Source organism: Alnus glutinosa, chromosome 3 (assembly GCF_958979055.1).
Source record: "Alnus glutinosa chromosome 3, dhAlnGlut1.1, whole genome shotgun sequence".
NCBI classification, from domain to species: domain Eukaryota; kingdom Viridiplantae; phylum Streptophyta; class Magnoliopsida; order Fagales; family Betulaceae; genus Alnus; species Alnus glutinosa.
The window spans coordinates 6,414,080-6,435,699 of record NC_084888.1 but is presented as its reverse complement, the minus strand read 5'-3'; the positions used below and the strand labels follow the sequence as shown (position 1 = coordinate 6,435,699).

Genomic DNA, 21,620 nt, shown 5'->3' with positions numbered 1-21,620 from the left:
TTTTTGAACGTAAAAGCCTTCTTCATTGCTAGAACAAATGCCCGGAGAAACAACAAACGGTTACAGTAACAGAACAAATACATAGAAAGAAGACCATTACAACCGCCCAAAGGCGAAGCTAAACCAAGGCCAAAGGCCGAGAGACGTAGCTAATAGGTAAAGAACCTACTAACCACTAAGCCAGGGGAAACCCTAGCTTGAAGCAGCTACCGGAAACCGGTAGACTGTGAAAACAGAAAAGAATATACAACAACAACAAGGAGAAACTCAGGAAGACAAGCCAGGAAACAGACCGCCAGAAAAACCCGCTCGAACAGAGCACTCGACTTCTCCGGGAGCCCCCCCATCAACGGACGACCTTCAGAGGTCCAGATCTGCACCTAGCGAAGCCGGAGGAAGAGGCCGTGACCCGCACGCGCAAGGGCCAGAAAGAAAACCCTCGGCGTGTGCAGATCACGCGCCGACCAGGAGAGCGCGACGCGGTCCCGCCAAGTGACCGTCGAGACCAGAGGAAACCGAAGACCGCCAAAGGAAGATTCATGTCGAAAAATAGCCAGCCGAGGTTAACAGATCTAGCCTTGAACGACATCTCCACCCGCCATTCTCCAACACCCGCCATTCTCCAACACCCGTCTATCTCCATGAACCATCAACCAAAAGCCTCTGCTTGCACCAACAAAGACAAAACAAAAGAAAAGAAAGAACAAAGCAAAAACACACAACCTCCACCAGTGCTACACTGGGAGGAAAAAACACTCCGACAGCTCAAGAGACTCGGAGACAAAACAACCACCACTGGGGCAAACGACCCAGGGTGAATAAAACCCAGGCCCAAACAGCCAAGGGAACCAAAACCAAAAAAACAAGACCGGGAGGAGGAGGCGAGAGGCCTCCCCCCCCGGACGACAAGAACTCTCTCACCCCTCGCTCTCTAGAAAAGTCTCAGACTTTCTCTCTCTTCAGCAGAAAGAAAGTGAGTCTCAATAAGGTATGCTTTGGGTTATCTTCCAACTCTGCAAATGTCCTAATCTATATGAATCCTACCCTACCTACCGTTGAAAGTCGCATTACTTCGAAAGTGCTAGCTAGCCTTTCTACTATTTAAACCTGCCCCATGCATTGTCAGCAGGAAATAGAGACAGAAATATTGTCTAGATTATTTGCAATTTGAACAGTAAATGTGAAAAAAAATTTATAAGTTTTGTTTGTCCGAACAGATTTCAAGTAGCCTAGTTTAGCCCACCTCTTGTTAGAACTAACGAGCCTTATAGGAATTCTCACATTTGCTTGAATCTGAATTTTTTTTTTTTTTCCCCTGAAGTAAATAACATTCATTAAAAATCAAAGTACAACAATGGTAGAAACCCTACTACAAGATCAAAGCACGAAATATAACTGGAAATAGGCTAAAGGAATGATTCAGCAGAAGGGTCGTGGAAGAACTTGACAATTTATTTATAAAAAAAAAAAAGGAACCTAACAATTTAAAAGCAGAGGCCATTACCGGAGTGAAACCCCAATTGGATTGTTGGCAAAATGAACTTGTTCATTAAAACGGATTTGGCCGCACTGATACTAATCGGTCTTGAGTTGATGTGAGGAAGACACGCCTCAACGAATAATTGGCAAGATCTTAGCAGACAAAAAGGCAAGCAAGAAGCTCCCGAGCGTGCTAGAACTTTCTTCGGTGGCTCCTAGGAACGATTCAAAGGTACTTTACATGTCGCTCTCTACAGAACATTATAAGCTACACGAGGCTACATCTTATAGCCTGTTTTTTTAATTTCTATTTAGGAAAAGACAAATGTGGCCCTTTTTACCTATAAAAAAGGTTCGGACAAAAAAACAAAGAAAGGATTTTGATTTTGATTTTGATCTTGATCTTGATCTCTAAAGTACATGTCGTTTTCCCATATCGTCATTGAATTGTGAACTATTATTCTAAATAGTTTCCAAGGGTATGTCATTTGCTTTTAATACACTGTTCTTATAATGATGATACAACTTGTTAGTCTCTAACATGCATATCATGTATCCTGATTCTATAACTAATGTTGGGTAACGGTCAGGGACGGAGCCAGAAGTTCTTATGGGCAGGGGCCAATGGCCGAAAATTTTTTTTGGGTAGGGGCCAAGTAAGCTAAATTTTTTTTTTTACCTTAAATTTTTTAATTTTTTAGATTATTTTTTTTTTCTCACCTTAAAATTTTTTTTTTTAGGAAATTTGGGGGGGGGGGCCATGGCCCCTGCCAGCCCCCCCCTCCCTCCGTCCCTGGTAACGGTAATGGGCTGGTAAGCCTACATGGTCCACAGTTTAAGCTCAAAATTAGCCTGTTAACCCACGTGCATTCTACACGCGTAATAGGGAATTAATTCCCAAGCGATTATCGTATTACGTACACGGACATTAAATTGCTGCATTTACGATGATCTGAGATATGACCCTAATTATGAGGACAAGACGTGTTTCAATCAAGGCAAACGAGTGACAGGTCACACGTGGAATATGAAATTATGAATCATCGTACAGAAACCGATGGGAAAGAGTTGCATACATGCTTCTATTAAAGGTAACTCACAATCATGCAAAAGTATCATTTGGGTCTAGCTCAAAACTCTGTGCTTAAACATTGTTCTACTTTCATTCTCCAAAACACTTTGTTGGCTTAAGCATTGGATTTATCCCTCGCTAGTCTCCTCCGGCAGGCTCATTGCTTATACTTTTCTCTTTTGCATGTGTTGATTGGCTATTGTTCGACTTGAAGAAAATGGTTCTAATAGTTTGGCATTGTATGTGAGAACGAGTGATCGTTTATTGACAAAATCCAAAATGTCGAACACTAGATCAAGGAGCGCCAAAAATTTATATAGAATTATAAGAGAAGTTTTTTGCTATTGAAACAGTAGTTTCTAACTAATAAAAAATGACCGTTGAAATAGTAGTTATTAATGTTAAAATTTGAACCATAAAAGATTATTAGAAAAGCTGTTATACATGTTCAACAAATGCTTAAAACACCTAAAGCGCCAATGCAACGTACACGATTAGTGCATTGGGTAACACCATTAGCATATTTTTACTAAAAAATGTTTTTTTATCAAATATTGATTTTAAAAATTATCTTATTTTTTAATAGACAATTAATGTACATGTAGAATTAGTCGATAAACAGCGATGAACGGAAGCGCCGCGGGTTGATTAGAAAGGCCATGACGGGTTAGGCTTATGATTATTATTATATCCTTAATGGCGTTTGAAAGGTGTTGAGGAACATGTGATTGTCGTAGGTAATTTTTTAGCCTTTAAATCTATATATTTCGTCAATCGAAAAGAAGATAAAGAGGAATTTATTTAAGGGAAATAGGAGGGGATCCGGTACCCTCGTCACGAAACATCTTCATCAGAGATTCAGAATAGGGAATTTTCTCAAAGAAAAAACAAAAATGGCCGCCATTTGACCTAGGTAAGCTAGCTTTGCCACTAGCCTAGAGGGTTTACACTCCGTCAAAAGTAGGAATAGGGTGGAAGCTGGTTTTTAAATTCACCCATCGCTATCCGAGGACGCCACTTGGCTCATCTACAGTCGCCGTGCTTCTCCAGCCCCAAGTTCCAAAACAACCTGCCACGTGTACGGTTACGCCGAATCATGCCTCCCCACTTCCGTCTTCCACCACTATTTAAAGGAGTAAAGGGTCGGTCGATTACCATTTTTGTAAACCACAAGACTAACCAAAGCAAGAGAAGCCTGAAACGCAAAGCGAAAACACAAAAGGAAGAACACTTGATTTGGTTGATTCTGGTTCTTTCAAAGCTAGCTCCATGGTGTCTGTGAACCCAAACCCAGGTCAGGGGTTTTACTTCTTCGATAATCCAATGAATATGGGCCTTACGGGCCTCAATTCTCTGCCACCGCCGACCACCACCGCATCGACGACGACGACTACGACTTCGACTACCACCGGTGCTGCTAATCCTAGTACGGCGTCGTTCCTGGACGACCCGAGTAAGAAGATCCGGAAACCGTATACGATTACCAAGTCCAGGGAGAGCTGGACGGAGCAGGAGCACGACAAGTTTCTCGAAGCTCTCCAACTGTGAGTGTTACTTGTTCTTTGAATTTTTTTTTTTTTAGTTTATTCTGCGGTCGGAATTAGTTTATTTCTGTTTGGTTGCGGAGAAGACTGAGGAAATGATTGTAAATTAATAGTAGCGCTTTTTGATCGATGGAAGATTCTAGATCAAATTAATGAGAAATTCTGCGAGTAAAATAGTCTCCAGGTGCTTTTAGCTTCAAGTTCAAGAATTGTGTATTAAATTGAAAATTACTTCTGAATTCATTTATTTATTTTATGGCCATCCTAGTCATCTCTGTATATGAGAGCTAACCCTCTTGTCCTTTTTCTGATTTTATTATTATTTTTTGTTTAATTTGAATCCTATCAGATTTGATCGCGACTGGAAGAAAATCGAAGCATTTGTTGGGTCTAAGACAGTTATTCAGGTAATTTCACTGGTTCAAGGACTTTGTCTATTGTTGGGTCTAAGCCTATGTGATGGAGAATTAGTCATGAATATTTGCATTTTATGACATAGCTTTGCTTCTCCAATATCGTGAACTCAATTGCAACCAACTGGAGCGTTCTGTAATGTTTGGCAGGGTCGGTGTTGCATCTGTTGTTTCATGTTATGTTTCTTTCAGTTTATCCTAACAGCTTGTGATTACACATTTTCTTCAATATTGGCATGTGAAATCTGAGGGTTACTGGTCTTCTTTGGCTTCTTTAATATTATTCTTTTGTCAGATACGTAGCCATGCACAGAAATACTTTCTGAAGGTTCAGAAGAATGGAGCAAGCGAGCATGTACCGCCGCCTCGACCAAAGAGAAAGGCATCTCATCCATATCCACAGAAAGCCCCTAAAAATGGTTAGCATGGTTTCACACTTTTTTCTTTTTACATTGTAATTTCTGTTCCAGATCGAAGAAACCCTTTGCTCATACCTTTTTTCTGGCTGCTCCAGTTGTATCCCAAGCTACTGGGCCATATCAATCTTCATCTGCTATGCTTGAACCTGCGTATATTTACCAGCCAGATACGTCATCAGTTCCTGGGAATCCAGTTACTAGTTCAACTTTGTCTTCCTGGAATTTTAACTCCACGCCACCAGTTGGTGCCCTGCAAGTGACTAAAGGTTTTGGACTGTTCCTACTGTCTTTTTCCAGTTGTTTCTTTTCTTCTAGAAATAATATTTGCCCCATTTTTCTAACATAGTATATATATTTGTCTGGGTTTCTAGATGATGCAGGGTTGGCTGGACCAACCATTGCACAAAATTGTTGCTATAGTAGTAGTAATGAAAGCACGCGAAGGACTTGGCCAAGAGGGGAAAAAAATGATCGGGGGGATCATAGCAAGCCAGAGAAAGGTTAGGGTCTCCAAACTACGAGAATAACTCTTATTGACCTAATGTCTTGAAAATGCCGGGGTCTCCAAACTACATAACTATGAGAATAACAAATCCACATTCTCTCACTTAATGTTTTGAAGATAGTTAATCGTGCAATAGCACTGTTATAATGGCATCTCTAAGGGTGCAATGCAGCTACTGTTGACCAGAAAAGAGATTCTTCCAAAAGCATGTGCACCTTTTTTACCACCTATCCTTTGGTACCATAGAGCTTGATTCGACCATGCGATAATTTAGATCACATGTAAGAAACACCTATTTTTTCTGGCATTTACGCCCCTTTCCTATTTATGACCTTTGCACCTCTAAGGCTTCTAGGTTAACAAACCTAACCTTAGCAGGTAGGGGGTGTTACATTCCTGTTTCTGGATCCAAATTTTCTCTGTGCGACGCTTTTGTGTATACTTGCAGGTTCTGTTAATTTTGCTTGTATTTATTATCATCTGTTCAAGATTTGCCATTGCTGATGTGTTTGCTTTCTGTTTTATGCAGTAATGCCAGATTTTGCTCAAGTATACAGTTTCATCGGCAGTGTCTTTGATCCCAACGCCACTGGTCACATGCAGAGACTGAAGCAGATGGAGCGAGTAAATTTGGAAACTGTACGTCCTATTCAATGTCTAATATATTTATTTAACCATTATTGGCTTAGTTTTCATGTTTAGCGGACTCATTAAAAAAAACAAAAACGAAAAATTCATGTTTAGCAGCAAAAAGAGTCATGCTTCACCCTATTTTTTCTGTGGAGATTTTATGCTTTAGAGTTGTCTATCTTGCTTTAATATCTGGTGAAGCCGCTAATTTACTTGGGGGATTCATGGGCATTATCCCAGGTTTTGCTGTTGATGAGAAACCTCTCCGTCAATTTGGCAAGTCCTGAGTTTGAGGATCATGTAAGTTGTCTTTTCTGCCCAGTATTTTTTCTCTCTATGGTGTTCTGCTTCATTTATACTACGTTTCATGATGCATCTGTCAACCCTAAAGCAGTTACTACTTATATTAATTATGGAGATGTAAATTTCAAGTCTGTAATCAGACAGCTGGCTTTGCATTCTCTACATAAAGAATGTCCTGTATTTCTGAGCTATGGTGCTTTCTTGTATGGACTTACTGTGGTAGTGTGCTAGCAACCATGTGTACCTAGGTTGCGCTTTGACCTTTTAATGATATTTCAATTATTTATAAAAAAAATTAATATTTATGAGCTATAGAACTTCTAATCTTGCAAGAGAGTGAGATTCATATATTACTTGGAAATTTGTGTCTAACAGTTGAGAGAGAGAGGAATAAATGTAGTTATAGTTGTAGGATGACCATTAATACAAACCACGAGAGCAACATTGATCTGGCAGGCATTCAGATGCAACCTCTCTAACCTTGGTTATTGCAACATCTCTTATAATTTTCATAGGCAAGGCTTGTGAAGGTCATTACTCATCTTTCATTTAAATGCTTTTTTCCCCCTTTACTCCAACCATTTAAAGTTGGTAATACTATCTTGCTCCATCATTTTAGCCAGCCTGTGATTTCTTTTTCTTTTTCTTTTTGGTGTACTAGAAAATTGGGGGTCCGTAACTGAAGATATCGCGAAATTGTGGTTAGCAGAGTTTTGAAGTTCTTCTATTGGTACTTTGGGTCTTTTGTTTTGTTGAAGTTGCCTTTTGGAACATAAGCTGACAAAATCTACCAAAATGATTTTTTTTTTTTTTTTGGCTTTGGATAAGTTGCTTTGTGGGGAATTATCTGGCTATGCATGCTATATTTACCTGATGTTTGGATGTATTTCTCTTGAAAAATTATTGTTACGTGCATCGTGTCAAATTTAGTCTCTTGCTATGAGTAGCGTGGTAACAAACTATTTTCATTTTGTAATTCGTTATATGGTATCATGCAATCTGCTTATTTATGAACCTCTTATGAAATTATTGCAGAGAAGGCTACTTTCATTGTATGATGCTGACCCTGAGAAGCCTAAATCCGGTACCTCTCACAATGATCCCTGCACTGATCAATCACATAGCACCATTCTATCTGCTTAGGAAGTGAAAGGTAATATGACTTTTAAACCATGCCAGACTTCATTATTTGTTATCCCAGCCACTTTCTGACTATAAGCAGTAACTGCAGGGCAAGCAAAAAACATGTGTAATATTCTGTTGCTAACAAGGGACTATAGCATCGTAATACTCATGTGTATATATGTATATGAAGCTGCAGAGGACTACCAGTCAGTATATTAATGTTGTTTCTCTTTCTGATATGTACTATATAGGAAGACCTTTCGTAATCCATAGGTGTAGGATAAAACAGATTTCAGTCACTTCAAGCTTTGTTTCGGGAACCCTTTTGTATAGGTTCTGAGTGTTTTGCGTCATTCAGTTTTGACTGTACATGGTTGTAAGTTATCCTTCGGAGGTTCTGTGTAACTGTTTCTGACCAGATGAAATGACTATATCTTGCTCGTGTGTGAACTCTCTTGCCCTTGAAAGACTTGTAGACTTGTAGTTGTAGAATACTTAACACGGAATATTTGTTGAAAAAGATAGCATGGTTGGTTAGAAGCCCAAAACTTTCAATGTCTTGTGCTGAAAAAGGAATGCGAGTGCTGATAAATTTTTCTGGAGAAGTTATTGCCATAATGTCCAATTTTCTTTTTTCTTTTTGTTTCTTTTTCCTGTTTTCCTGACTCTCTACTTTCGGTTTTTAGGCGAAGTGCGTACTAAAGTTCCATTTATTTTGACGTAAAACGTTTTTAATTGATAACATTTTTTTTTTTTTTTTCGAAAAACAACTTTTTTTCGCTGTTAGTTTGCATTAAAAATTTAAATTATTAGCATTCAAGTTTTTAAATGTAGAGTATAAGCTAGTTGTGACGAAGAGGGGGGTTGTGCGCGAGTGATGGGTAGAGGTGGGGACGACAGACTAGGGTTGCGATGGTGGAGGGTGGTTTTGATTGTGGGGGGGGGGGGGGGGGGGGGTTCGGTCGGTCTTTGTGTTGGCAAGAGTAATTTTTTTTATTTTTTATTTTTAAGTACAACGAAAAACGAAAACATAGGGCTGAGCAACGCAACAAAGAGCCTCAAATTAACTTTATTAGTGCAGGTAAACAAAAAATAAAAGGGAATGCGTCAAATAAATGACGCGACCTTATATATTATTGACACGAAGACCAAGAAAATTTGTCACCAATTAAAGTGGTTTGACAAGGCGCACCGCACTATGAATGGCTCAGCCGAGAGGCGCAAGAATGACCACAAACATCGAAAGGTCCAATAATTCAATCCGTAGCCTAGGTCCAATAACTCAATCCGTAGCCTAGCAAAGAAACAACTACAATAGCACACCAAAAGGTAAATCGCCGCAGCAGAGAAGACACTATTGAGGTTTAAAACGGAGCTTATGGAGGAGATGGCTTTAACAGCCCGAAATAAACTAGGGAAAACAAATAAAATCATGGAACAAAACACCAGCAGCTGGCGTGGCGGAGGAGGGTGAAGTGTGTCGGTGTGTGTAAGCCACTCACCAGCGATGGTTGCTGATAGAGAGAGCGGACCACCACGAGAGGTCGACGACAATGGTGGAAGGCAATGGGAATCGTCACGCTTAGCGAAGGGCAATCCACTCATCAACACGGCACCCGCGAGTAAGATCTACTCACAGGCACGTGTGGGACATGTGGTTGACCGAACAGGGACACAATTGATGGCAGAGCGACGCGAAGGGAGCTAGATCACAGTGGAACGCGCGCGTGTGGTGATGGTGCCTCCTAAAAGTTGACAAATCTGATTTTGAAAAAATCAAATCCAAAAGCTTCAAAAAGGTGGTAGATTTGAGGTTGAAGACGCTAGGAGGAAGCTGAAACTGAGCCATCTACGGTGAAGGAGGAGGCGGCGGAGTAGATGAACCGAGATAAGGCCTCTAAATCCAAAGAGGCAGATAGGACCTGCAAGGAGGTTGATAGGGCCTTCAAGGATGCAAATAGGGCTTCCAAAGACGCTGTTAAGGCCTTCAAAGATGCAAATATGACCTCCGAGAAGCAGTTGGAGCCTTACAAGAGGCACGGAAGGGAGTGGGGGCAGAGGGGAAGGATCGTTTTTCTTTTGGAAATCAGGAGAGAGATGAGAGCTTTTCTTTACAGAATGGTATGATTACTCAAGCCCAAAAATGCGTTAAAATTCACAGAATAACTTTTCAATTTTCCTATTATTCTAAATTACAATTTGCCCACCCAAGTAATAATTGATTGTAGCTAATTCGATAGTGTATGATTGATGTTGTAAATTTTAACAATCTAAAGTTGAAATATATTTAAAAATCTCTTTTTAAGTAACAATGTGATTGTAAGTGGGTAAAGTGGAACTTTTAAAACAACATATTATTAACTCTTAAACTCCACCCAAACTACCGGTGGATGAAGTGCAATTAACCCACAAATTGAATAGGAGCGAATTGCAAGAAAATCCATTAATTACACTAAGCCACCTAATTTCTCCTGAAAGAAGCATCATATTAATCCCATCATTGATGCAAAGAGTTACACATCTGATCAAGAGACGTTGAATACATTGCAATATTCACAAGCACGACCACCGATCAACTATCTATACCCAAAACCCATGTCGAGTTCATGACCATAAATCCCCTGACCATGGCCACCGGCGGGAAAAGGCTGAATCTGCTTTGACTTTGACCTCAGTTCCAGCTCAATGAGCCTTTGGATGGCCTCTGGGTGATTACTTCCACCACCAACTTCAGGAGCTGAGAATCCAACAAAGAATGAATGAGACAAAAAAGATGTGCAATTTCTCACATGATAAAACGAACAATTGGATTTTGATTTTTTTTTTATAAGTACAATTGGATTTTGATTTATACGTCAATTTGGTCCCTACACTTTTAATCTGAGCAATTTAGTCCATGCATATCGCATTTATGACAAATCTAACCTTGTATTAAAATTTTCTGCTAAATCTAATCAATGTTTTGTCAAATAGGTTAAACATCCATTATATTTTTTTTTTCTTCCTAAAAGGTAGTGCAACCTAGATCCACGGATCCTTCTCCTTGTGGGTACAACGGTGCGGCTTAGAAGGAATAGATAAAACTGGAAACAAAAACAAGACAAGCTGTAGACGATGAAGAACGAAAGATCCTAAAAAAGATTGGAACTATGATGGGGATGGCCTAGATCTACCACTGGACGTAGCAACCAATTATAGTAGTATGACCAGCTGAGTGAGTGAGAAGAACATAGAGAAATGAGTTACTATTTTGTAATATAAATTAGAGATAAAGGATAAGTAATGCCATTTCACATGACTAGATCCATTAAATCTAATAGAAACATAAGGGTTGATTTGTCATAAATGCAACGTGCAGGGATTAACTTGTTCAAATTGGAAGTGTATGGACTAAATTGATAGTCATATCAAAGTTCAAGGGTAATATATTTATAAATTTTTCCCATGATAAGAACATAGATAATAAAAATCAAAGTCCGGCAGCACCTCAGAAGATTTAACATTCAGTTGATCTATGGGTACAGTGGAAAAGACTAAATAAAAAAAACACACAAAATAGAATGTGATTATGCATCCAGCATTACTTTCCAGACACATTGTGTGACCCCAGGTGACAATGGTACTCACTTGATGGCCACCTCATGGAAAAGAAATCATAAAAAGCTGCTCTAGTCAGCCATCTAATTGTCACATCAAGGTAAATGAAGTGGAGAGGAATTCAATAACTTAGCGTTCAGGTTACCAGTGTGAAGTAAGGTCTCCTTCTATTTGAAGAATTTTTCAGTCACTTCCAAAAATAGAAATTCATGCAAGTTCATGGAAATTAAGTTTGACAAAGCTGAGTTCTAAAGGGCAAGCTTTGACTTGATGAGTAGAATCCTACAATCCTAAGGCAAGACAACCTTGGGCAGGTGAACCATGTGTAACACAATACGGTCACAAATGAAACAATTTCAGTGAAAACTACTATAAGCCAATCAAAATACACAAGGGAAGTAGTTAGTCACATTACATAAAAAAATAAAAAATAAAAAAACGTAATAATGAGAAAAGTAGCATACACAGACTAATTAAAGCAGTAAGTGCTTTACCTGGCGGTCGCATTCCAAGACCAGCAAAGTTGGGCTGCCGGTGACCAAAAGGAAAAGCTTGCAGTGGGTTGAGTTCAGGCGCAAAACTAGTCATCTGATTGTTAACATGAGGAGGCAGAGGTGCACCCCTATTTGGCTGAGCTGGCATTGGTGCACTCCTGGGAAATCCTTGAAGCAGGTGAGGTGGAGCGAAGTTGCCTGACATATGCATCTGTTGCAACATAGGGTGATGACTGGGAGGATCAAACCCAGTCAATCCAGTGCTAGGGTGATGGAACGGAGGACGAAGAATATTTATATTTGCAGGAAATTGATGATTTGAAGAAGGATCGTGACGGATGATTCCCTCTGGTGGCATAAACTTCATCTGAGAATTAATATTACCAGGATGAGAATCTAATGGATGGAACAACGGCCCTGCATGATTAGAATGAGGGGGGTGAAGCTGTGGGGAAGATGGCTGAATGCTAAGATTCTGATAAGGAACATCAGGCTCCCTCACGTCATAAGGACCACGAAGAAAAGGTGGACCTTCTTGACCGCCCATGAAAGATCTTTCATCTTTGAAGATGTTGAAAGCTGCTAGCTTTTCAGCAATGTCAACTTCGGTGTTTGGGAAGGGTAACAATTCAGTTCTAGCTGTATTCCCAGCAGTCACATAGTTTCGAAGGTTCAAAGAATCACTGACTATCAAGCTATCCTCTTCAGGAAGTCGAATATCAGCAGGGCCATCAAAGCCATCAAGCTTAGACTTTAATCGAGTTTGAGGCTGTGCTGAATCTAGTCCTCTTTGAAGATCATCAAAACCTAACCATTGCTCTTCAATCTTTACCGGTTTGGTTTGCAGTCTTTGCTTGGAGGTCAAAACACTGCTTTCATAACTAGTTGTATTGGACCCAATTTCATTTTTAAGAACGAGGCCATCATCCATAACAGGAAAAGGAAACTCATGTGGCTGTGAAGCATCAACTCTCGCAGACCCAACTGAGCCTCTCTGGACAGAAACTGGTGCTCCAACTGATTGCAGCTCCTTCATAAAAGCAGTTCCAAAGAGTGTTTCAAGAGTCAGACTCTGCCCTGAATTGGAAGATTTATCAGAGTTTACCTCTTTTGTCTGAGGTGCAGTGTCAAAACTTGCCCCGTCATTGTTATGTGGTTTATCTGAAGATCGGATGTCTAGATTGGGGGATGGTGCAATATCTTTCAGACCTGTTCCCTTCTGTAACAATGAAAGGAGGTGCTGAGATGCATGATCATCAATATTAGCTTTTGGCTGTTTAGCCTTTGCATTAGGAATGCTCAAGACTTGAACAGGGACTTGAACAGGCGGCTGCAAAGTCGAGCCATTTTCACCAATTTCTGACAAAATTGACTGTTCAAGGTATTCACAAGTAAGGACAGCTGGAACAGCATGTGGTTTATTATTCTTGTACAACTGCTCAGAATTTTCAACTACAGCAGATGTTACATTTGAAGTCGTATGCCCCTCTGCAGGTTTGGAGCTTTCAGAAGGAAAATTAGGTAAAATGTGCTCGGTATTCTTCAAATCAGAAATCTGGGATCCACCTTTCTCACCACCAACAATCAATGAGAGCAAGTCATTTGTCCTGCTGGAGGAGAGATCATCAACTGGTTTCTTTTCTGCAATAAGATGAAACGAAGAACCAGAGCTTAAAGCATATTCTTTGATATCAATGTATAACCAATTTATGTTGAAATATCTCAAAAAATTAAATATTAAACATCGATACGAGCATACCTTCTTCAAGAAACCAATGAGCAAACTTTGAAGATTGGGCAGCATGAGGGCTCCAAGCCTCCTCTGCTTTACTATCATGATGCTACAGGCAACAAAAAGATTTGTGAGGGATACAACATGTTGAGGACCTTGTAACTACAAACAAGAAATCGAACATTTTTCCAAAAACATCCACTTCTACAAGAATATGTACATCAACCAAAAATTAGCAATGCATCCATTCATAGGGAGAAGAAGTGAAGAACCAGTGAAATGAAAAAGATCTGATGAAAGAGTTAAAGGAAGATCATACGTTTAAACTAAACTTCAACCGATAAAATTGATTTGCACTTCACGATTTGCGCCACCTTTTTCAACAGGGCGTAAATTTGAATCAAACTTATCATATAGGCCAGATTGTAATTTATGCAATTACTTCACTGTTTTTTTTTTTTGAGGCCCAATGAAAAGAGTACATACAGAATAGACCATTATATATCAGTTGCTTGAACAAATTTACTGATAAGAAACCATGCTTGTATTCTATATGCATTATTTTCATGTCGACAAGGTACAGTCATATCCAGTGAACAAAACTAGATAGAATTCGTCCTTAATAAACCATCAACAACCTAACTTTTGACACCCATTTATGAGGCAACCAGATATCAATATAGACATCAGTTAGTCAAGTTAATTACACTCATATGCCAAATATCATGGCAACGGCAGAAAGAATATCATGGCAACAGCACATAGAAAAAATTTTAAATGTTTTTTTCGTAATGATAAATCAAAAAAAAAAAAAAAAAAAAAAAAAAAATCTCAATAATTAGTTGTAAAAGATTTTAAACATTGCGTTGACATTACAGTGCACCAAGAAAAGGGAGTATGGAAGGGGTATTAATAAAATTCTTATTAGAAATCGTGATTACCTCAGTGAGACTAGAGGACCCACCACCACTCGATATTGAAGTGGAGCCAAAAAGCTTATCTAGGATTGAAGTTGAATGAGCATGATTGGATTCACCAACTATTTTACTCCCCGCCACCTTCCCAGCATTAAGCTCAATGGCTTCTATATTTTCTGAAGTTTCAAAGGCTTCTGAAAGATGAGAAGTATTGTGCAACTGACTATCCACATCGATTGTCTTACTAGATGGTACATTCAGACTCTTGTCACTCTTCTTACTTATTGAAATATTAATACTAGCACTTCCAAATTGCTGCTCAGTCAAACCCTTCTGTTCTGCTGATTGTTTCTCCACTTGATTATCAGAAGTCCCATCTAACATTTGGTTACCTTTGGCATTTGAAAGGTTATTCCCAAGTTCAGGATTCACAACCTACAGAAGCAGCATACATATGCCCATTACAGAGGAAAAGCAAAAGATGACATATGACGCATAACACAACTAAATCTTGAGTCAACATATATTTGCTATTGAGAGGGAGGGAGGGGGAGGGAGGGAGGGAGGGAATCTTAAGCCAGCATATATTGAACCTACACAGCAGAATGGTCAGCAAGTGGAAACTAAAAATTATCCAATATTGCCAGAGTTTGAATTATTATATAAACACCACATTTGAGTGATGATCCCCATTATTCTTTAACAATAAATCAGAATAATAATAAAAATTAAAAAAAAAAAAAAAAAAAAAAGAGGAAAAGAATGACAACAAATAGCAAAATTCCCCTTCCTCCCAAGAATTTTTAGGCATGCTTAGTTATAACTGTCAAGTGATCTTATATTCACATTTTATTTTATTTTTTTAATAACTAATAAGCTTGTCTTATTAAAAGCGTAAGGCGCCCCTAAGTACACCGGAAGTATACAAGAGATAACACCTAACTAGAAAGCGAAAAACGAAACATCCCACAAAAAGAAAGAAACCCAACAAACCCTCAAAAACCAAAAACCCTCAAACCCGAACCCTCAAAAAGCACACCCATCTACAACACGTGAGCCTTGCCTTTCCTATGCCGAGAGGACGCGCTTGCATCACCATAATTAATGGTGCTTACCAAATTCAAAATCTCCCTCCTACCTTTGGTCTTCGGCTGTGCAACCTTAACTTTCCGAAGAAAGTCCTTTTCAAAGGCATCCATAATCGCCAAGGACAAATCCTCATCCTCAACACGATCCAAATCCCAATCCAAAGCCATGTTGGGAGGAAGAACACCCAAAGGGAAAGGGGAATTTCCATCCTCCCCATCCCAGATCTCATCGCCCTACTCCCACACAATAACCTCCCCAGACAGACCAAAACCTACTGGTCACTTCTGAGATTGGGATAACCCATTCACCCTAGAATCATCACCCTTTCCAACAAATGGAGTGATGCAACCACCCAAGGGGGGAGGGAATCCCTACCCCCCAACTTCCTCAACTTCCGAAGCCGATGAAGACACACCCATCTCTAAAAGCGAGATATGAGTTGAAGCTTTCACAGCCGGGCTCGGGTTGAGAAACCCCCGCCAAAGGAAGCCCTTCAACGATGAAGGAGGCTTAACAAAACCCTTCATGGAGGGTTTACTATTTATGATGAGGGTTTACTCTTCTGAGAAAGCACTGGGTTCAGGAAGAGTTACTCGATATTGTTACCGACTTTTCAGCTATTTCCTGATGACTTCTCATACATTAGAATATATTCTAATAAACTATAGAAACGCAAGCAAGGCAAAATTGTGATTTGAAACTTCAAAGAAAATGAAGCTATACTTCCAAATCAAAACAAAATAGCAAACTGCCTATTTGAGCCCCTGTATCGAAAAACCAAACAATTAAAGAACAAAATACTTGTAACAAAAAGAAAATGCATGACCAGCCAACTTCTTAATGCATTTCTCTTATTTATTTCTTAAGATAACCAACTTCCCCATCCATACAAATCTGATGAAAATAAAAGATGGTTACCTCTATTGTATGGGGATGAATTGCAGGCTTGGGTCCAGAGTTCCTTTCCGAAATTGTGCTTGCAAAACCTGGCGGTACAAGTGGTCTGGATTGAGAAGTTTGTGGGGGGAAACAAGACTTTTCAGAATCTTTATTCAATGTCTTTATTATCACAGGGTAATCGGATTCATTGCTTCTATTCAAAAGTCTCTTCTCATCCTTTGAATCCTCCGTGATAATGTCAAACTCATCTTTACGCTTCTCTGGATTTAACTTCTGTTTTTCTTGGAATGCTTTCTGCTGTTCCTTCCTCATTAACTCAAAGGAAGCTGAAAGGCAAGTCACCAATTTTAAACTTGTACATTAGAGAAGCAGTTTAGTAGTTAAGATTCACATACACACACAAGTTGCCTCTACAAGTCAATCTGGCAGAAAGGCGCAAATTACCTCTTCTCTTTCTTTCCTCTTCTGCTCTATCCTCACTTGTACACTCAGAAGAACCAAATGTTTCATCATCGAGTGAATCATTGCCATCCCTGCGTGAGTGAGGTACTGCCTGAAGAATACATGGTAGGAAAAATCACATCAGTTTTTAGAAGGCTCATCCAACATGAATTGCAACCGGTTTTCATTCTGTTTGTGTTACATTTATTCTTTAAGGTAGATAAAATCATACAGGAAAATTAAAAAAGTGATGCATAACTCCAAATCCACAACTATAGGCATTACGGTACGATATTTGTCTAAAAATAGCATTGAGGAACAAAAACAAAAACAATCCAAACCTTGTAAGGACGAGGAGGATGGTATGGCTCATTGCTCTTATTAAGCTGGACGTGATCATTAGCTCGAATCTTCGGAGCCGACACTCCGGTTGCATATCCAGATGGTCTTGGAAAAGAACCACTACCAAGAAGTCCATCATGCTCAGGAACTTGCCAAGATCGCCGAGATTGGTTGCCATAACGTCTACCAGAATCTGCATATCAATACGAGTGGTCAAAAGATACAAAACACAGGTTATAGATCAGTTGCTTGTTTTAGACAAACCCACAACCAGCTCACCACTTGAAAAACAAAATATTTTGTGATATTACTGGAAAATTGAGCATCGCATGACAATGGTTTCAGCAGTAACAAGATAGGCATAGATAGAACGCTCTATTAAATTATAGAATGACAATAGAACATTTACCAAAGAAATCTATTTCATTTGCTTTCAGGACACATTAACAACACGCAGGCATGAAGAAGAGGGTAAACCCAAGTCGATTAGGTGACAGACATCAATCAAACACAAAGGAGACCACTCAGTACAGGTCCTCTAGTAGGAGAAGAGAACACCAAGAATTCCAACGCTGCATTGTGTTCCTTACCAAGGTAACTCTCACATATCAAAGTCCAGTTCAAAAACCTCCAAAAACTTGTATCGAGAAGGATCTCCCACCTTCCCTCCAAATCTTTTAATATGGTCATCTGACTATGACTCAGATTATCTAAAAAGTTCTCTAATGTTTTTTTCTTCACATCTCAACTTCCACGTGTCTGGATACAAGAAGAGGCTGAGGTTAAGAATGTTAAGTAAATTCTTTTAAGACGTCATAGATACTGAGTTTTGAAAAGATGATAAATTTTTAGTCAATTGGATATTGCAAGACATGATTTTATATAATAATTGAGTGTTACAACAAAAAATTTAGTGAGCCTTTTGTCCCAAAGTATTTGACTTGTTAATTATTAGACTAGTACAAAAGGAAGGGTGCTAAATATATGTTGTAAGCCTGGCCTTTTCAATGAACTATTAGAGGTGATTACACCAGCTCACCTAGATGACATATATAGTATAGAACAAACCATGGTGATAATAAAAAATAATAATTAAAAAAAAAATCTTCTTTTAATTGATGATTTACACATTTATCTAGTGGCTCCTTAACCCACATACCTTCATCCTATTTTATGGAGGAGGTACAACTTACGCTAGAGCCAATTGGATAAACTAATTTCAAAAGCATCCAATATTATTTTTTAAGTAAACGCAATTTATTAAAAAGCGCAACCCAAGTACACAGAAAGCATACAAGATGAAACACCTAGCTAGCAGAAGAAAGAAGATCAAGAAAAACATGAAAGCTAAAAATATTTAAGTATAAAGCAACTGCCCAGTGAAAAGGGGTCTTGAAGAACAAATCATATAGTTCCACCGTTGTCCATTCATGGTCTTCAAAACTCAAATCATTTCTCTCCCTCCAAAAGACACCACATAAGGCAAGACGGAACCATCTTCCATATAGCAGCATTCCAAAATTCTACCAAAATATCCTTCATAGCAAGTAAAGAGATCTACTACTCAACTAGGCACAACCCACGCCAACCCTACAAGGCTAAAGATGGAATTCCATAGGGCTCTAGCCATCTCACAATGTAGTAAAAGGTGGTCCACTGACTCCCCACTCTTCTTACACATGTAACACCAATTAACCACAATGACATGCCACTTTTTAGGATTATCCACAGTTAGAATCTTCTTTAAGGCAGCCAAACAAGCAAAGAAAACCACTATCAAGGGAGCCTTATTCCTCCAAATACTCCTCAAAGGGAAGGAAATACTATCATGGGGAACAAGGACATTGTAGTATGATTTAACATCAAACAACCTTCTCTTGGAAGAAGCCCAACAAAGATCATCTTCGCCACCCTGTCTCAATCTGAAGGAGTACAACAAGTTTAAGAATGAGGTAAAGAGATTCACCTCCTAGTTGTGAGCCGCTCTGAGAAAGTTGACATTCCACTGATGAGAGACACTAGGAACCTTCAAATGATCTACCACAGAAGCATCCTTACAACGGGCCAAACAGAACAAGACAAGAAAGGTTTCCTTGAGGGCCTAATCCCCACACCACACATCATACTAGAATATAATTATGGAGCCATCTTCAACCTCAAACCAAGTATGACTAGAAAACTCCCCTCAACCCTTCCTGAAATTCTTCCATAGCCCCACCCCATACGCCCCATGAACCTTATTAGAACAACATCCACCCCACGCGCTACCATATTTCGAGTCCACAACTACCCTCCATAAGGCCTCTCTCTCATGAACATAATGCCATAGCTACTTCCCCAACAAAGATCGGTTCAACGAAAGTAAATTATGGGCCCACAACCCTCCTTCAGACATCAGAGAACATGCCTTAGACCAGGTGTGCTATGCAAGAACAATGGACTCATCAGCCATGTTGCCACATGTAATTTTGCTTGTCAAAAGCCTACTAACTATTGCAAGATCCATATTGGAAACAACTTTATCCAAGATGACTGTTACACTACCACCAAGAATAAAAATCACTGTGCAAAAAATAAAAAATCTAAATGACCACATATATAAGCATAGAAAAAAAAACACACGCACACACATGACTATATATACAGCACAATTTAATAGTAATCAAAATATCAATATAAGCATGGACTAATCTGATGTCTTACCTGACTCCCAATCAGATTGTGAGTCATTGTCTCTATCACTCCGTACAGAACGACTTTCCCATCTTCCCTGGACACCCCGAGAATAGCTACTCAAATCCCCTCTGGTAGGTGGGGATGAACCATATTCATTACGCCTGAAACTATGTGATGACAAACCACCAGAAATTCTTTGCCGATCTTGGAAAGAATCCTCAAGCTCACTAATTTTGTTTTTAAAAAAAAAAAAATCATTTCATTATATCTTCATAATTCACAACTTTGGACCATACAGATAGATTTTACAAGTCCACATATAAGAAGCATCCTACCTTAAAATAGATGGGTCAAACCCACCAGGCAACTGTTTGCAAACATCCAATTCGCATAATGACAATAAGAACTCCCTTGTATATGAAAATCTCAACTTCCTACATCATTAAAACAATTTTTTTTTAATCAAGGACACAAAAAGTGAAGAAGCAAAAACAAAAGAAATATTCAAAAAGAGAAAATTCGACCATGAAAAACTGGAAAAGGCAAAAAGAAGTTCATTACTTGTGTGATTCATGATTCGTTTCAGCAGGCTGATCCAATGAGTTTTGGTCTTCGTTCTCTGAGCTCATTCTGCAAAGTTTAGTAAAAACAATATTCTGGCAACAAGAAATCGGCGTGCGGCCTCGACCAAGGAAACCAATACTCGGAAAGCTTCACCAACTCTAACAAAATCCCTCGCCCATTAAGCAATGCCCAGATATCATATCACCATTTGAACCACTAAAAATACCCCCACCTCCTTAAATTTTCATCAAGTATATCCATACAATGATGATCCAACTCCTAATTCAATAAACTAGAATGGTAAACCCTGTAATTTAGTGCAACCAAATTGCTAATTCCGGCTCATCCATCGATTTTTATAGCATTTCCAAGCAATATTTCAACCTAACTAATCTAAATCAGATCAAACTCCAAACTGCTAACTCTAAAAGCTTGCTTCTTCTTTCTACGATCTAGCTCAACCTACAATAAAACCCCAACGAAACCATAAATTCAGACACCAACCAAACTCCCTCTTTCTAAAATTCCGCAATTCCAACGATCTTCCAGAACCCTGTTCTCAGAAATTCAAGCCCAAAGCATTCATATGTATATAGAAAATACCCTTTTGACAAATCAAAAGCCGAATCTCACACGATATATGAAATGAATCAAGAAATTATCACCATAAGTATAGAGAGGCACTAATTCTAGGGTTTCAGTTTATTCTAGAAGAAGCTCCAAAAATTTAGGGTTTTGATATAGCTGGATCGGAAAGAAGAGAGAGACAATTACAGTAACAAGTTAAGGACAGTGAAAATTAGGGTTTTGATCTGTGGGTTTTTGCATCTCTTTGTTGGGAGCAATCGATGTGAGAGAGAGAGAGAGAGAGAAAGAGAGAGAGTTTAAGTGTGACACAGCGAGAGAAGAGGGGATGGCAGAGAGTCTCCCTTCCCGTTGCCTGTTGCAGGAAATACCTTCACATTTCCACATCACCAAGGAAAAAAAAAAAAAGATAATTATGCATTGAAAAATTAATCTCACGCGCTTGTTTGCTTCGTGAAAAGCACGCTTTCATTAAAGTATGGTCCTGACAGATTTCGACAACCAATTAAACCTGAGTCTTACTTACCCCAAAAAAAAAATTATTAAATAATTAAAGATTAAAGATTAATTTAAGGAAAAATTACATTCTCTTCGAAGTTCGAACTGCTATTTAATTGATAATATTTTTTCAAACTATATAAAGTTTGAAAAAAAAATAAAAAAATTATAAACTTGATTCAAAACGAGACAAGAATAAATAAATTATTTAGTCAGTTTTAAATCATTTGTTTAATTGTATTCAATTAGAGGCTTGACCTAAAGTTTAAGTTATTTAATAATAGGTTTGGCCCAA

At 38.9% G+C, this 21,620-nt stretch overlaps 2 protein-coding genes across 3 annotated transcripts; one reads left to right on the top strand and one right to left on the bottom strand.

Moving 5' to 3' along the window:
- The first annotated feature begins 3,702 nt into the window (after positions 1-3,702).
- Positions 3,703-7,940, top strand: LOC133864647 (protein REVEILLE 3). Of its 2 annotated transcripts, XM_062301046.1 has the most exons (9): positions 3,703-4,095; positions 4,445-4,502; positions 4,804-4,927; positions 5,023-5,193; positions 5,299-5,427; positions 5,962-6,071; positions 6,303-6,362; positions 7,401-7,518; positions 7,597-7,940. In XM_062301046.1, the coding sequence occupies exons 1-8, from the start codon at positions 3,821-3,823 to the stop codon at positions 7,506-7,508; spliced, it is 1,035 nt and encodes a 344-aa protein (XP_062157030.1). In that variant the 5' UTR covers positions 3,703-3,820; the 3' UTR covers positions 7,509-7,518; positions 7,597-7,940. The 2 variants fall into 2 exon arrangements, with proteins under 2 accessions (XP_062157030.1, XP_062157031.1); XM_062301047.1 differs by lacking the exon at positions 5,299-5,427.
- Positions 7,941-9,823: 1,883 nt separating this feature from the next.
- On the bottom strand, positions 9,824-21,189 carry LOC133862221 (uncharacterized). The gene is made up of 10 exons (XM_062297991.1): positions 20,240-21,189; positions 20,014-20,112; positions 19,706-19,905; positions 17,002-17,195; positions 16,664-16,772; positions 16,238-16,545; positions 14,255-14,665; positions 13,341-13,422; positions 11,582-13,222; positions 9,824-10,227 (listed from the first exon to the last, which is right to left on the bottom strand). Exons 1-10 carry the CDS (start codon positions 20,305-20,307, stop codon positions 10,067-10,069), a joined length of 3,273 nt encoding a protein of 1,090 aa, XP_062153975.1. The 5' UTR covers positions 20,308-21,189; the 3' UTR covers positions 9,824-10,066.
- Between the last annotated feature and the right edge of the window lie 431 nt (positions 21,190-21,620).